This window comes from Empidonax traillii, unplaced genomic scaffold (genome assembly GCF_003031625.1).
Source record: "Empidonax traillii isolate 1590-97213 ecotype Southwest subspecies unplaced genomic scaffold, ASM303162v1 scaffold495:size1017845, whole genome shotgun sequence".
NCBI lineage: Eukaryota > Metazoa > Chordata > Aves > Passeriformes > Tyrannidae > Empidonax > Empidonax traillii.
The window spans coordinates 568,686-585,702 of NW_020955688.1; the positions used below are offsets into that span (position 1 = coordinate 568,686).

The following is a 17,017-nucleotide window of genomic DNA, read 5'->3' on the forward strand; positions in this document are numbered from 1 at the left end:
CACCAGTCCTGGAGATACTCTGTTGCATTAATAAATTAAGATATTTCATGAACAGACATTTCTGCTGTTTGTGACCCTGACTGGAGCTCAATATACCCCTGTAGATTATATCCTACAACAGCACTTGACACTGAGGAAAAACTTAGTGGAGACAGACTGGAATCACCTTTCCTGACAGCAGCTGCTCTCTTCCATGGGACAGGCTGCACAGGCAGCAGGAACTGGGACAGGGGCACCTCTTGGCTAGGCAGCCAATTTCCTTTTCTAGCCCAAGCAAAAAAAGTGCTCTTCTTGAGAGAAAATCACCACCCACATCCTAGACATTTCCCTATGGAGGAGGTGGACCATACTCTCAAGGTAAATGCCTCCTTGCACTGACTCTAAAGACAGAGCCTGTGATCAGGTCATACAGAGACATAGTTAGATAAGATTAACACTGACAAAGAGACTCTGAGGAATAAGGAAGTGACTGGGAGCTCCAGAGGGAGGTCAAGCCCTCATCAGAGCAGGGATGGCACTGACACATGGTAGGAAAATTTTATCCACACTGTTTGGTAGAGGACCAAGAGAAAAATACACAGGCACTCAAAGTACCATGTCAGGGAGGAGATGGGGCAAAACAGATGTGATATGCCATTAAGACAGAGAAATTTCACCAAGTCAGTTTATTGAACAAGTATTTCAGGAGCTAAGGAAACAAGGCAAACTGAAGGAACGTTACTAGGGACGATCAGCCCATGGCAAGTCACATTTAAAGGAGCTTGTCTTCCTGGGCTGAACTCCAGCACAGACTTAGCATTCAGCCAAACTCATGAGATTGAGAGTTGTTCTGCTTTCCCTGGTGAGGAAAAGGAGAGAGGAGAATTAGGCACAGAGCATATTAAGTGCTGAAGTCACATTCCTCATTTCACTGACCCAAGTGTCCATTTAGTGTTGACTGGAGATAAAGAACTGTCTCAAAAATCCAAATACTCCCTTTCATTATCATCTTTAAAGGAAAGATGAACAGTTTCATACATTTGATACTATCCCGTTGGTTTGGTGAAGTACTTTCCACATGCCCTCATGAGCTTGTGGGACACACTGAGTGCAGGTGGAAATGAATAAAATACTTTTAAACTTAACAAACAGAAGGCCAGGTACAGATCATAGAATTTTTTTTCCTGTGATTTTCCCCTAAATTTTCCCCTAAAATGCAAAAAGTCCAGCTCCTTGCACAACTCATGGTGCATCGGATTTGTCCAGTACATGCCCATAAGCAGTTAGTCAAAAAGGCATCATGAGAACAGCCCTGAATTCATAGTAGATACAGGAACTGATCTTGAAAGAAAAAGTTTTACTCATACTTACAGGTAGGCATTGCAGAAAGCACATCTGTTGCTGTATGTTTTGCCATCAGAGCCACAGTGAGGCATATATTCCATGGTGCATACTGGAGACACTTTGAAGTCCTTGCAGAGGTCCTGCACACAGAAGATAGACATAAATCTCTCTGCCTGAGAGCAAACTGTGTCCCCCCAGCATAAGGAATGACACCCCACTGAGAAATGAAAGTGGCTACAACATTAGCATAACCAACTCAAAGTTTCCTCCTGGTGGCAGATGTGATTTTGTACTGTTTCTGCTCACTGCTGTGCCTTTTCCTGCACTGTTACACAGCAGTGGGACAGATGTTGGCTGTTTTATGATTGGTGTGAAATTCCCAAGGGATCCCCTCAGGTCTGTATGCCACCACTCCTCCGGTTCATAAAACAGAGTGAAAACAGTCCTCCATGAGTGTAGCAGACACTGGACTTCACTCTTTGTTCCCATCCTTTCTCACTCACCCTTGTAATGTCCTCTTCACAGCGTCCATTCTTTCTTTTGCCAAGGTTGGTCCGATGCTCCCTGGAGGATGGAGAGACCATTGTTAACCACGACCTTCCCCAGCACAACAGAGCAAGAACAAACCTCACGCCCCTGGAGTCACAGGATTTTCAGATCAACCACCTTAGCACTGCCTGCACAGCACTAACAAGAATGTGCCCTTGTGGGCCAGACACGTGCCCATGGTTGATGCACCCACCTCTGTGGGGCTCTGGGGTTGAACACCTATGTCGAGCACCAACAAAGGAAGCAGGAAAATGTGGGCAGACAGGCAGGACCCCTCCAGCACAGGGTTTCAGAGAGAGTCCTTGAATTTTACTTGGCACTCACAGATCCATCCACCCCCAGGGAGGTACTTACATGTTGTGGGCACACAGAGTACACTCGCTGGCATAAGTGACACCGTCGGTACCGCAGACAGGATCGTAGATCATCGTGCAGGCCATCACCTGAGTGCCATCCTTCTGAATGGACATTGGGTACTGGCTGCAGTTGAGCTGGGGAACAAGGACACCAAAAGTTCTGACACAGGCTCTGCTCTCTGCAAGGGAGCCCAGACACAACTCCCTCTGCTTTTGTCTCTGCCTAAATCTCACTACGCCAGATCCTAAAAGGATCTGCCAGAGGACAAATTATGGTTATATATTAACTCATTCCTCACAGAAAACTAGCAATTTCCTTTCACAGCCTTATGCTGGAGAAGACTGAATCAAGGTTGGAAGGCAGACACTATTCATTCAGCTTTGCATTTATCACAATGCCCCTATACCTTGCTGAACCAACCAGGATATTAAAAAGCACAGCTCAAAAATAATCTGCAAATCAAAAAGACACAATTTATGCACTTCCTGCAAGGGGGTTGATTGCGACCAAGGTGTTTTTCATGGCCCACAAGAATGGAGGGGGGATGTGCTGACAGGACTTTTGTTGCAATGGGATGATTCCGAGTGTTGAAACCTGCCAGCAGGACTGACAGCCATTGAAGCTGATTTACACCAGCTGAAGAGCTGGCCTTGCATTTTAGCACTCCCAGTTTCTCCAGTGTGAGCTCTTCTTTCCTGATTTATGTATCTCACTTGGCCTGAGCACAGAGTGTACTCGGGAAACAAAGGAATGACATTTCATAGTTTGTTTGTATAGAAATGAAATATCTGACTCGGGATGTTGACTCTCTCAAACAAATGCTAATGAGGTGGCTTTGTTCTTCTATTCCCCAATGAGAGTAAATAGTTTAGAGCTGGCCAAACATAGTTAATCTGGTATTTTTACAAGATTCATTGTTGGTATACATTAGATTACGTTGCATTTACCAAAAAAAAGCCCCCAAAACAAGGATATCAGGTATCCCCTGATGTCTTAGGTATTAGCATTCAAAACACAGGCAATTCTCTAATCTTTGTAGAATATCCTTTTGTAAAACACAAGCATCCAGGAGGCACTGGGTTCCCTGGGTACCCTTTCCATATTGCCAAAATGGGCCGCTAAGTTCCTGCAGCAGCTATGATAGGCTGCTGTGGGAAAAGGATTTCTTCGTGTAAAGCCTTAAATCGTCTATGTTACCCATCTCATAACTCATTCCTCACCTGTCCTCTCCTCTTCTTTTTCCTGACTGTGCAGGAAGTGCACAACGTTCCTGCTGCCAGGAGGGTGATATTCACCCACAGAAGGAAGGTCAGCACAAGCCATGGCCCCACGGAGGTTACACCACCCAAACCAACCAGCGTTTGTTCAAGTTATGCGGTTGGCACCTGCCCAAACTCTTATTTTTCTTTAGGTTTCACTTACCTGGGGAGCTTCCTCTACGCACCTTCCATCGTGCTTCTTGGCAACCTCAGTTCCAAAGGCGCTGGAAGAGAAAGCAGAGTTAAAAAAGCTCAGCAGATAACTCTGTGGGGCTCTCAGGGGGTGACCTCCAGGGCTTACATGTTGTGGGCACAGAGAGCACAGTCGTTGGTGTAGGTGACACCGTCTGTCCCACAGAGCTCACGCAAGATGAAGGGACAGGCCATGATGGCTTCGCCTGATTTGGTATTGCTCAGGTATGTGCTGCAGTCAACCTGGGGAGGCAAAACAGCAATGCTGGGTCAGCTGCCGCGAGATGGAATTGTCTCACCTGCAGTCTGGCCAGCTGATCCTCCAGATTTTAAAGGCTTATGTCAGGGGTTTTTTAAGTTTAGTCTTGCATTAGAAAATAGTTAAGTCACTGTAGATGGGTTTCGTATTTTGTGCTCGCAGAGGGAAGAAAGGAACAGCTGGCCAGAAAGATTATTTTCCTAGAGTAGTACACATACAAATTTTAAATCCAGCATTTCACAGAATTATAAAGGTTGAAAAAGACCCCTGAAATCCAACTGTTAACTCAGCACTGGCACGTTCACCACCAAAACAGATCCCCCAGTACCACATCCACATGGCTTTTGAACACTTCCAGGGACAGTGATTCCACCAACTCTCTGGTCAGCCTTTTCCAGTTACTGACCAGACTTTCAAGGAAGAATTTTTTCCTAATGTTTGATCTAAATGTCCCCCAGCACAACTTGAGAAATCTGAGTGAAAGTATTCAATATTAAGTCCAGCTTGATGTAGTTTACTATATCTGAGATTTTGTTTCAGATTTTCCAAAACAACAGCAAGACCTGTTTCACCAGCTCCTGTCACAAAAATATTTACAATATATAAAATCTATTGATTTAAATATTTGAGGATAAATGGACGAACACCAATTGGAAATCAGTCTACACTGGCTAAGCATCACTTCACTGTCATTTTGCACAGTTTCCCCAATGCAGTGTCTCTTATTATACATATTTCCCACATGGTCCAAGAACAAATTAAAGCAAAGACAGCATTTTAACAACTTGTCTTTTGTATAGAAAATATATTGCAGTCCCTCAGGATGCATGAAATTATTTTTGGTGCTTCAGAGCTGCTCTGCATAAGCAGAATAAATGTGTTGAGATATTATCAGCACATATTGTTACTGTGCAGGATAATAAAGCTATTTCTGTACACATACCTGAAAGCAGATTTGTCCTGGTTGACCAGAGCACGAGGATTTTTTAACCTGCCTGTCTAGTGCAATGGAAATCTGATCACTGAATAAATACACTGACAACTAACACTGCCTTCTGCTTTCTCTCCCACTGTGCTAAAATAAGCTGCACGGTTCTTGGGTTGCCTCTGATGATTTCTGTTCAGAGATCTGCAGTACTGGGACATTTTGTTTCTGAAGTCCCAACCTGTCCCTGTCCTCTCTTGCCCTCATGTACAGCACATTCACATCAGCAACTGTGAGAAACTAGGGAGAACCACAGCATCAGCATGACTCCTGTGCACCAAGCTCCATCCATTCAGGAGCACAGAGGGTGCACTGAGCCCAGCCAGGGTCTTCCTGGAGACTGGAGAGAGAGCAGATGGTGCTTACTTTATAGCTAAAGGTACACTTACAGGAGTGCTTTCCTCCTTGCATCTTCCCTCATGGCTTTTCTTAACATGAGTCTCGTATTGTCTGAAAGGGAGAGGTTGGGGTTAGCACACACACCAGCTGAGCCCTGTGACACCCAGATACCACAGAAAGCAAACCAAACCCATAGCCTCTATATATGACAAAGGAGCCACCTGATTTCCTAATGAATCAGCTTCTCCCAGTCATTAGCAAGCATAATGGGTGCAGACCCATCAGGTCTCCCCACTGTGCACCACACAGAAGCCCCATCTGCTCTTCCCTCTGCCCAAACACCACAATCCCATCCACTCTTTTCCCTGCTCAGATATCACAGCCCTCACAGTATGCTCAAATCAAGAACTGACTCTCCCACAGCTCTCCCGAGGACCAAAAAGAGAGCATCAGGGAACAAAATGAAAGTGACAGAGGCTTCAGGAGGTCGAAACAGAAAGAGACATATACACATATTGGCCCCAAAAGAAAAGCCGTCTGGAGCACCAACCATGGCTAGTCACTCCAAAAGAGAATCCTGTGTACAGTACTTACACATTATGGGCACAGATGCTGCACTCGTTGTCGTAGGTAAATCCGTCTGTGCCGCAGACCGGGCGCAGGATCCTGGGGCAGCGCACCAGGTCTTTACCTCCCTTAACCTTTCTTGATGGGTATTGACTGCAATCGATCTGCAAAAGGCATCAATGACAAAAGTGACAAAAAGACCTTGTTTTCTGACAAAAAAGGATTCCATCTTAACCTCTTTCCATGTCTTTTACATGAGGATACTGAGGCGACAGTAGAGCTACGGCTCAGTTCTTGCAAAACCAGGTTGAGTCAGTTCTGCATGAATCCTCTCATGCACAGAAGGAACTGCACGGTGATGCATAGTTTGTGAGATGCCAAATCACTGGGGTAAGTAGTTTGGTCAATCCCAAATGCAAGATATGTCAGAAAAGCAATTAGAAAAAGGGAAAACTATAGTCTTCTTTCATTGTGCAGTATAGATATAAACAAAACAACAAAACAGTGAAGGAATTTGGACTTGGATCTTCCTTTGAGGGTTCCCTTCAAACACAAAGCCCAAAATGACCAATTCCCCCATTTGTGTGTTGGCATGTCCTAGATATCAGCTCTGGGACTTCTCAGCTGATATACTCAGATCAAAACCTCAGGTGTGCTCCATATTCCAGAAGACATCCCCACCCCAAAGGCTGATGTGGGTGTGAATTCATCATGAAAACTCTGTGCAGAGCTCCTGTGCAGCCCATCTGCCAGGGCTGTGAGCGCAAGGAAGGCCCAGAGGACACCTGCCTCAGATGGGATTTGCAGGCATCCTCGACACAAGGAACTTGACAAGACTTAATAGACAAGTGTAGAAAGCCAGGCTTCAGGCCAGCTCATTTTCAGAGTAGTTGTCACCTCAGGGAACCTTTCAGTTGATACAGCTAAGAGAAGTAAGGCTTATATTGAACACTTACATCAGAAGTCTCCTGTCTGCACTGTCCGCTGTGCTTTTTGCCAACATGGGTCCTTTGTTCTCTGGAAGAGAGAAACAATAAAATTGAGGAAATAAATGCTTAACCTCTTGGTCACAGTCCTGAGCAAAGTGAAGCAAATTATGGCTTCAGACTCTATAAAAGTGTATCAGAATAGCTACTTTACTCATTAACAAGCTCACCCCATTTTCCTATAACGTGCAATTTAAAGTAATATTCTGAATTGTTCCTTCCTCTGCCCAGTCACTGCCCAGCCCACAGACTAATCCAAGGAGCTGCCTTATGACTCTTCAAGGTTTCCTCTCACAAGCACAAAGAAGGCATCAGAAAGAAACACAAGGTAAATCCCAAACCAACCCAGTTTCTAAGAGACTCAAAGAAACAGGCATAAGTAGAAATGCAGCAGGGTGGTTCTCAGGACTGCACAGCATTGCTGGCTACTCAGAAGGAGCACTCCAAGTATGGCACTTACCCATTGTGGGCACAGATCCCGCATTCGTTATCATATGTGATGCCATCTGTGCCGCAAACTGGATTCAGGTTCCTTGGACAGGACACTAATATTTTGCCATCTTTAGTGACTTGTGTTGGGTACCTGCTGCAGTCAACCTGTCAAAATAAGGACAAATAGCCCTGGTGGAGCCCTTGCTGTGCAAGAAAAGCTGATGCAAAACCTGTTCACTCTGTATCCGAGCCTCAGTGGTTTCTGCAACAGGACAAAGCCCTGATACACTGAAGTTAAATTTGCAATCAGAAATGACCTCTCTTAATGGTATCCTAGCATTCAAGGAGTCAAGAAAAAGGACTATCTTGGCAAAGGGATTCTTCAGGCAGAAGAACAGGTACAGAATTTAGGGCCTATGCTCATAAAAAAAAATGTTCTTGAATTTGGTAAGAAACATTTTTCCCCAGCTGTAAATCTGACTAATATTGTTTTGGTTTGTGTTGGTTTTCTCCACACTTTTCCAGTTCTGTGATCACTTCTTACTTCAGATTCCCTCTAGTTCAGCACAGGGTTTGAAAGGATAGGGAAAAAATGGTTATCTATCAGTTGGAGAACGGGATTCAGACATCGCAGAATTTTGGCACTGAAATACAGAACCTTCTCCTCCTGAAGCACCAGACTGTTGGCCTCACACAAAGATACAATGCACCATGCTCTATAAATATGTATGCTTAGTGCTCTTGTAAGTCTCACTACCAGTCTGTGAAAACCACCAGCATGGGAATTTTGAATCTCTGTTGCTGAGGGTGGAAATGCTTGTGATCTCCAGAGAGAAAACTGCCAACCTGCACAGAATGTTGGCAAGTGAAATCTTGCCCCCCACCCCTTCCTCTGGGCACACAAGCCAGCTTAGCACGTAGGGAAGTGAGTTCTGAAGCACTGACTCACTGCAGCTCCTCATTCCATATCCCTCTCCTTCCTCAGTTTGGTGTGGTAAGCATGGGGTGACCTTCTCTTTGGAGCAGGGAGGATGCCAAATCCTCCCTCACCATCCAGAAAAGCAAAGCATGAACTGGAACCCCTCTAAGCCTTGTGCTATGAATCTCTTGTAGTTTCCTAGGGAAATCTGTGGGGTCCTCAGGATTCTATTCGCAGCCCTAAAAAATGGATTTTCGACTTCTATTGCACTTACAGCAACAGACTCCTTGCACTCTCCATCGTGTATTTTGGTAACATTGGTGTTATGTTCCCTGAAAGAAAGAAAAGCTTTGGTTAGGAAGTATTGAGAATAACTTCCCCCACGTCACTCCAGGCACTGGAATAACAAAGCCGAGTCCCACCCGCCTTGTGGGACACTACAACTTGTCTGAATGCAACCTGCAGATGGCCACAGCAAATGCACAGTGTTCCCATACCCCATGGAAATGAAGTGTTAGGAGTGATTTAGTATTACAGGTAACACTTTGATCTGTTCACGGCTCTGCTCTGGGTTTTTTGTGATTCTCCTCACGACCACAGTCAAAAAATAGGGAAGAAAACTCAAGCTGGCTGAAGAATTAAAAACAGCCAGTTCCAAGGAGACCTACAGAGACACCTGCCTTAAGATTAATATTTTACAGAAGTGCTTCTGAGAGTGATAGGTTACTAATTATCCAGAAGGACATCCCATGCACAAGACTTACGTGTTATAGGCACAGATCCCACATTCGTTGTCATAAGTGAAGCTATCTGAGCCGCAGACTGGTTTCAATATCCTTGGGCATGCTACCACAACGTGATCATCTATTACAGCTCTTCGGTAGTTAGTGCAATCAATCTGTAAAAATAGCAGGGATAGAGGAAAAAAAAAAACAAAACAAACAGAAAACACACATTTTTGATATAAAGATACAACACTCCTACATAGTCTGCTTACTCTCTCTCCCTCTCTCTCACTCTTTGGGGACAAATACAACAACAAACTAATTTCACTATCAAAAGCAGAATTCTCTGTGAGAATTCTCTCCCACTGAAAAGAAATGGCTTAGCAAGAAGGACTGTCATTTGGGTTTTGCAAGATCCTTCATAAGATCCTGCTGGAGCTATCCAAGTGGTGAAATCCAACCCTCAGTCAACATATTATTTTCATTTTATTCCCAATTACAGAGACTAGAAGTCTGAAGTAGAAAATAACAGAGACGTAGTATCAGATAGCCCATAAAACCCTCCCAGCTTTGGTTATCATTAGATTTTAATTCCTTTTGGGCTGTGCAGATCAGCTGTGCACGTTCTGTTCTCCTTTTGTGTGGTGTTTGAACTGTCCCCATCACATATTTTGTCTTACCACGACAGATTTTGGCTCGCATTCTCCATCGTGGGCCTTCTCCACACTGTCACTGTGTTCCCTAGAAGGAAGCAGACCTGTGTCAAGGATCTCAGAGCACCATCGCCTCGAGGCTGGTGGTGTTGACTCCCAGCTGCTCCTCATCCCAGCTCATCAATGGGGAGCAAAGCTGCCACTTTTACCTGGAACCCCCTGCCTTGAGGTTTCTGTGAGGTTGCAGCAATACTCACTCGTTGTGCAGGCAGATCCCACAGTCGTTGTTGTACGTGTTGCCATCAGTGCCACAGACTGGTTTCAAGTTCCTTGGGCAAGCTACCCATGACCTTCCATCCTTGGTAATGCCACTGGAATACTTGCTGCAGTCAAGCTGTGAAAGCAGCACAGAATTAGCCCCAATTTTGGCTCTCTCATGGAATGAAACCCTCAGCAGCCTCCCACTGCCACAGCGCCTGCAGCTCCTGCCGACAGGCAAATTAGAGGCATTATCTGGAATCTGCCCAGGCAGTCAGGAGAAGGGAATCTTCCCTACAGAAGTTTCTGATGCTTTCCTGATGGGGCCCGGGGGGGGGGAACACAGCACAGGGTAAGAATTGCTGTGGGTGAGACACTGCCTAATGAAGGCAGCTGGTAATTGGGAGCCCAGCCCTGCGCCGGAGCCCCTCAGCTCAACAGCGAATCGTCTCAGATCGTGCTGCACTCTGGGAGTTACAGGAGTCTCGTAGCTGCGTGGGAAGAACCTGCAGATAAATCCATGGCTCAGACCCTGCTGTTTTCCTCTCTGTGATATAGGTATAGAAATTTATGCAAGGAACACAGTTCTTTGGGTCTTATCATACGGAAACAATTATCAGAGTCACAGTCTTTGATACGTTCAAGCATATCATAAGACAGTATTCCTCATGAGGAGGCAAACTACTGCCTTTGGCTTGGAGTAACTAAATTATGCCTAAGAGTTAATATAATAGGAATGTACAATTACTTCTTGCTTTTTCCTTTTATTTAATGAACTGAAAATACTGTGAGAAATGGGGATCTTTTACTTTCTCGTGAAATTGGCAATATCAGTCAGCCATGCACTGGAAAATGTTATTTGAACAGCTAAGATTTCATTAGATTTAATCCATGTGCTCATTGGGTAATTACATACTGTTTCTGCTTTACCAGAAACCTGAATAGAACAGACTAAATAGACCTGTAGCTTACCTGAACTCCAAAGGCAGCACCTAAAACAAAAAATGAAGACCAAAAAAAAATCTAATTACTAGTATGCAAAGAATACGTACGTAAAGCTTTTGATGAAACTTCTAAATTCAATTATGCTGTTGACTAATTTATTTAGTTTAAGAAAATATGGAGTTGTACATTGTGCCAATAAATGGCCATAAGATGTATTAAAAGTTATTAAATACAGTTTCATTGCACTTCTGAGGGGGGATAAAATACATAAGAGCATACATATTAATCCATCACTCAGATGTTACAGGGAAGGTACTTTCAATTCAGTACTCTTGGATTTTAACCTAAGAGACTTAATATTTGACTTTCGAAACTTTGGACATGGGTGTTTAAGATGATTATCGACCACTGGCACTGTGTATCTCCAAACACATCTTTCTCAGTTACCAGGAGCAGCAAACTTACAGAGCAATCCTAGAGTTAAGTTTGCATTAATGTTGCTCACATGGGCAATGATGCCATTTCTAACAGCTTTGTTTTGCCCTTATACGCAGGATTCCCACGTGCAAGTTCCTGCCCTGCACTAAGGCTGCTCCTTCAGCAAGTGCTCTTTCAAACAAAGAAGATGGAAACAGTTGCCTTCATGATGATTGCAGAAACCTCAGTCTTGAAACCCAACTTTTTTGCTACACTCTCTCGGGAAGGATATTTCTTCATGGAATAAGGTTCTCATCTATGTCGCAAGATCCAAAGACTTTTACTGAAATGAAAATTCAGCTCCAATTCAGCTAGATCAATCTTTGCAGTATCCCAGGGAATACTCACCAAAGCAGCAGCAAAGGGCTAAAGATGCCCTCAGGAAAATGCCTGTTATCTTCATGGCAGCCAAGGATACCGCTCCAGTGCAGCCTGTGTGCTCTCTGTGCGGGCGAGGAAGATTGCAGGTAGGAGCAGGAATATATAGCACACCGTGCTATCAAGTGGTCCCACCTTATTAGGTAATGCTCCAAGCCTGTCATCACCATTCAAAGCCAAAAACATATTTACCCAGCTCTAGATGTCTAGCTAATGATTGATATAAGCGTGTATGCCAGGAAGGGGATTTCACGAGTAGGAACTGTGCCAAGACCCCTCTCCTGGACAGATCTGCCCAGCCCTGGGCTGCCCCTCACGTGGCTGCAGAGTGTTGCAGGCTCACCTCTACCCTGTGTCTGGTTAAATGCAATTAGAACTTTCTCCTCCTCTATAGTTTTCAACTGAGCTGTCAACTGATAGCCAAACCCCTCATTATTTAACCTCAGAGCATGATTTTGTACTCTTCGCTGCTGCATTTCATCCCAGTTTGAGCCCAGGCAATTTCAGCCCAGAAGGTCACCCTGTGCTCTGCGGGAGGAATCCTGCTCTTCTCCTGTTTAAAAAACCCAGCAGTGCTCTGCTCTGCTTGCCAACTTTTTCTGTACAACAGCAAAGAGCAAAAATATGAAGTTTGGTCCTAAACCCCATCTTTTTGGCTGTTCACTGACAACTCCCCATGGTACTGTCTGCTCATCTGCTAGCAGCTCCCCTGTGGCCAGCCCCTGACCCACCTCACAAAGCCTAAGTGACAGCATCCCACAGGGCAACAGGCCAAATCCTTTAATGTCTGCACAGACTAGATGTACTGTATTTCCTTTACCTAGGAAGTCAGCCAACTTTGCAAAGATTGGTATTAGCCCACGCATGGTTTCCTTCCTGAAAATTCGCTGTGTATGTTATCTCTTTACGCTTTATATCTTTAGTTTTCCTCAAACATCTCCTTAAGGTTTGCCCACTACTAAGGTAATGGAACTCAGATTTGTCTTGAACACTCCTTTTGTCCTTCATGCAAGGAGATTTTTGGCAGTTTTTTGGACTGGTCTCAATTGTAGTCTTCTCAATTGGGATCCTAAATTCTCCAAATTTCTCGCTAACTTTTAATCTTTCAAATTCTGTACTTGGTAATCAAAATCCTTACTTGCAGATCTATTTTTTGACATAATTTAAACAGAGTGAGCTCGTGTTGAATCATCACAATTTTATTTTCTAAGAGAAGGACATTTCCAACATCTTTCTCACTTGAAAAGCAAATCCACAATAATACAGTTTTGGGGATTGCCTAATGGAAAAATATTTACTTTCATATCCTGGAATTCTGCTACTATTAGTAGTTTGCAGTGTGCATCTGCAAAGCTGAAGTTCCTCAAAATGCCAGCCTTTCCTGCCACATTAGTCTTTAGGGACATGAGTTCATCTCCCTGTTCATATACCTTGATTTCATTCCTTTTCTCTCATGTTCCACCCAATGTTTCCTGCCCTCTCCCTTATCTCAGTTCCATCAAGTGTCAAGGACTCCAGGCCTTTGGACAAATCCAAGCCTCAGCTACAAGGACCTCTTTTCATCCTGATTACACTATCCATCTCCCTGGGCTTATTCCAGCCAAGACCAGCATCCATTAATGCTTCCTGGCAGTGGAAAATGTATCTTGACAACTTAATTGCCAGGTTCTGTAAAAGCTGTCATGGTCAAGCAAATTCCTGCCAATGTCCACAGGAATGACACCTGAACCTTATAGGAAAGGAGATATTATTTGCAAACCAAATCTGCAGTTAAAGTAGATTTACTCAGCCTGTTCTGTCAAGAGCAAAGTAATTCTCTTCCAACTAAGATTAGTTTTGGGGAGAAGTTTGCAATAGGAGACAGAGTAAAGGGACAGAAGAACAAACAAACTGTCAAGGATCTAAAGAAGGAACTAGGATTTAAAAAACACAGCTACAGCACGTGTCTGCTGTCCCACGTGCCAGCCGAGGCACGCAATGCTCAGCTTTGGGCTCCTGCCCTGTGCACAAGGAAGGTCCTTGCTGTGACCCTACAGGTGAGCCCCTGCTCAGAGAGAGTGATTCAGCAAAGCATTTGTCCATCAGCACAGAGCCTTTCAAGAGCGGAGCAGAAGCTGCAGCAGCACATCCCACCCACATTAGACAGGAAGACCTTTGGTTGTGTTTACACCCTTCTGCTTGTGCAACCCCCACTCGCAGTGATCCTCTCCTTTCTTCTGCTCCCTCTCAGGTTACCTCTAGTCCCAGCTGTGAATCATCTGTCACCATTTCTGCAGAATTTCACTGACACAGGCTGAGAAAGGAGGTAAGAAGACAACAAAGCCAACTCACCTGTTTGTCAGAGATATAAGCATATTGTCCATGCTTCCCATCCTCAAACCACATGGGCACTTGTTACTACACCAAGCACTAAACTGCTTGTTTTTGGACCTTCTACATCAAGGATCTGAATTTCTAAGTTGCAAACAGTTGCATTTACTTCTTGTTTTCAGTGAACAACTTGAGCGCAGTTGCTCATACCTTCATGCAAATGAGTGTTGAAAGTGCTTGTCTTGCAGTTCCAGGGGGAGAGCTGGGCAGCAGGAGGGGTCTTGCAGCAGAACAGAGCAGGGAGATCCCAAGGAAATGGCATGGATGAGAGTTCCCTGGAGTAGGGAGACTCTTGCAGGAAAAGACAGATGTTATAACAGATGCCAAGCAGGAGCCCTAAAGAGGGGAAAGAGGGAGACCCATTCACCAGTCCCCAGGGTGAAAGCAGATGGGCCATGGAGCAGAAATTGTGATAATCAAGACAATTAACACTGAAATCCCCAGGTACCCACATACAGCTGTTGTGTAGTGGGATTGAGCGTCAGAGGGATGTAGGGAGAGCCAGAAAAGAGAGCTCTGCCAGAGGGGCTTGCCTGCAAAAACAGCATCAGTCTCTTCATGTCAAAACTCACTTGGTTCTTGAAGGAACAAATGCCCCTAAACTGCTGTGACAGACTACAGAAGGTGCCCTGGCCAGAGCACACTATGGGGCTCTCTGTCCTTGTGGCTGCAAGAGCAGCAGTGAGTTGGTGGGCAGAGCTTCCAGGCTTCAAATGGACAGACTGCAGAGGACTGAAAAACATCACAGTGAGTTCAAGGTCTGCTGAAACATCTGCCAGAGTCAACAATCCTCACTGTCTACAAGAGCAGTACTTGTCCACCCTGAAGAATTGCATAAGGCCCTGACACCTTCTATGAAAAAAAAAAAAAAAAAATAGTAAGATACTTAAGGTCCTTGCAGAGAGTATTTTAGCCCCAAACCCAACCACAGTGAGAGGCTGGAGACCAAACTGTCAGTTCATAATGCCAGTTCTGCAAAACCTCAGGAACTGCTGTGAACCACATGGGGTCTGTGGTTATTGGCAAGCGACACCCTTAATAAAGTGTAATTTACAGCAAACTGAAGAGTCCCAGAGCGCTGGTACCTTTCCAGTTTCATAGAGGGCTGGTTTGGCCCTGCTACCGTTTTAAAGGGCAACACAAAGGGTAAGCAAGAGCAAACATAAGAGAAAGGGTAGCCAACTCCCAGCACCTCACGAGCCTTTGCTTCCTTCTCCCCAGGAGTAACAACGCGTGGCTCCCGTCATGCAGACCCCACTGGAGCTCCACCACACATGGTGCCACTCGGGACTGGTTCCTCACTAGCAGCCCCTGGAGCAACCTGCAAAAAGGGGTGGAAAGCAAGAACAGAGCAAGCAGGAAGGCTGCCAGGAGCAGGATGGAGCCAGTCTTGCTACTCACAGCAACACAGGCAGTTTTAGCAGTCCCCTGTCCTGCATCTTCTCAGCAGACAGGCTTGGAATCTGATTAATGCTCCCTTATCACCAGCTGCGATTTTTGTGGATGATAATTTCTTCTGGCAGCAGGAAAAATTTAGAAGGTGCTCAGATACTGACAGAAGAGGCTACTGGGGCACTGGCTTCATCAGCTCATTGCTTTTCAAGCACATTTAATGCAGGTTTTAGGGGTCATTATTTGAAAACTTAAATACTTGAAATCACTACAAATCATAGTAGCTTTCAAGAGCACTGATTTTCATTTGCAAGAATTTATTTTAAGCCACAAATTGTGCACTGCTTTTATGAAATCATGTAGATGTCCCTGCACATGATTTTAGCTGGAATCAGTGAGCAGGCATCATCAGAGCACATTTTTACTGTCTGACATTCATCATTCTCAGGCTGCATAAATAACATTCAAGAATGTACTTGTTTCATCACAGCTCAAAGACAAAGTCTGCATCCCCCAAAACAGCTAACCAGCCCCAAAGAGGTGACTCTCACCCTACATGACTCTACTTAGTGAGGGGGTTTTCCATGTAGAAAGAGGTAGTCATAATTTATTTCTAAATCATAGCATTTGTTCACATTAGAAATCAGCATAAAAAATACTAACAACCACTTACGTCAGAGTGTGTTGATAATAAAATCAGGTTTTATTATTATCTGCTATAATAAAATGTGATGAAATACGTATTTTGAGAGTTTAAAATCAATTCTCACTAAGTGCAGCAGAAAAAAAAAGATTTGATAACTTAATTGAAAAAATTCTACGTCTTTGGTGGGAGTGAAATTAATTTGTATTAGGTAAAATCCTATCAAAATTGAAAGAAAAATCAAGTGACTGCGAAAGAAAGTCATTCCAGCCTTATCTGCAAGAGAAAGTGTTTACAGATCAGGTCTAAATGGACTCAAACACAGCGTATGTTCATTCAAGGTCTTCTAGAAATGTCCTGAAATAAAGTTTATACAAATAAAGAACATATTTGCTTTAAGTAACAGCTATAAAAGAAAGTACAGGAAGTACGTGCAAACCGCCAGCAGAGTTCTGTTAACCCACCATCAGTGTCTCCTGCTTTGAATACCACCCTATTCCCAGATTCACTGACCCCAAAAAGCCAGGGAAACCCTTAGCTCAAAGTCCTGGTTTTATCTGAGCACAGTTTCAGAATATAAATTAACCAGAACTGTCTGTAGGTCGGTTACACCTCAATACAACAAAACCTTTCCTTAAAAACCTTAAGCTATTTCATACCATGGAAATTCTCACTTCTGCACCTGCCCCAGCACCAGGGCCCCAAAGGAAGGACCCTCCTCTCCCTGCAGGAGATGGACCCAAAGATGGGCACTGGCTGAGCCCTTGAGCCCACAGGGAATTTCAGGTCAAGGCAGAAGGTGACCGAGACAGTGACAATCCATGGGTACAGTACCACAGTGTCTGAGCTTTCTGTGCCGACTTAAGGGTGCCATCAGCGCTTCTGCCCTCTCACAGCAAGAAATACTGCTGGCCAAATTCACACCTCCAGATTCTTCCTGGATGTGCCCCCAGCTCCAGTGGGGCAGGGCTCAGCACACCATCTGACATGACCACTCAAGATGTATCTA

At 44.5% G+C, this 17,017-nt stretch overlaps 1 protein-coding gene across 3 annotated transcripts; it reads right to left on the bottom strand.

The window, feature by feature from the left end:
- Positions 1 to 636: 636 nt before the first annotated feature.
- On the bottom strand, positions 637 to 11,704 carry LOC114063823 (ovoinhibitor-like). 3 transcript variants are annotated; one of them, XM_027896362.1, is made up of 16 exons: positions 11,574 to 11,704; positions 10,776 to 10,795; positions 9,803 to 9,939; positions 9,573 to 9,633; positions 8,932 to 9,065; positions 8,448 to 8,499; positions 7,277 to 7,413; positions 6,787 to 6,847; positions 5,858 to 5,994; positions 5,314 to 5,374; positions 3,790 to 3,923; positions 3,652 to 3,712; positions 2,227 to 2,363; positions 1,827 to 1,887; positions 1,351 to 1,463; positions 637 to 838 (listed from the first exon to the last, which is right to left on the bottom strand). In XM_027896362.1, exons 1-16 carry the CDS (start codon positions 11,626 to 11,628, stop codon positions 793 to 795), a joined length of 1,407 nt encoding a protein of 468 aa, XP_027752163.1. In that variant the 5' UTR covers positions 11,629 to 11,704; the 3' UTR covers positions 637 to 792. The 3 variants fall into 3 exon arrangements, with proteins under 3 accessions (XP_027752163.1, XP_027752165.1, XP_027752164.1); XM_027896364.1 differs by lacking the exons at positions 8,448 to 8,499; positions 8,932 to 9,065; XM_027896363.1 differs by lacking the exons at positions 2,227 to 2,363; positions 3,652 to 3,712 and having other exon boundaries at positions 11,574 to 11,643.
- Positions 11,705 to 17,017: the final 5,313 nt, after the last annotated feature.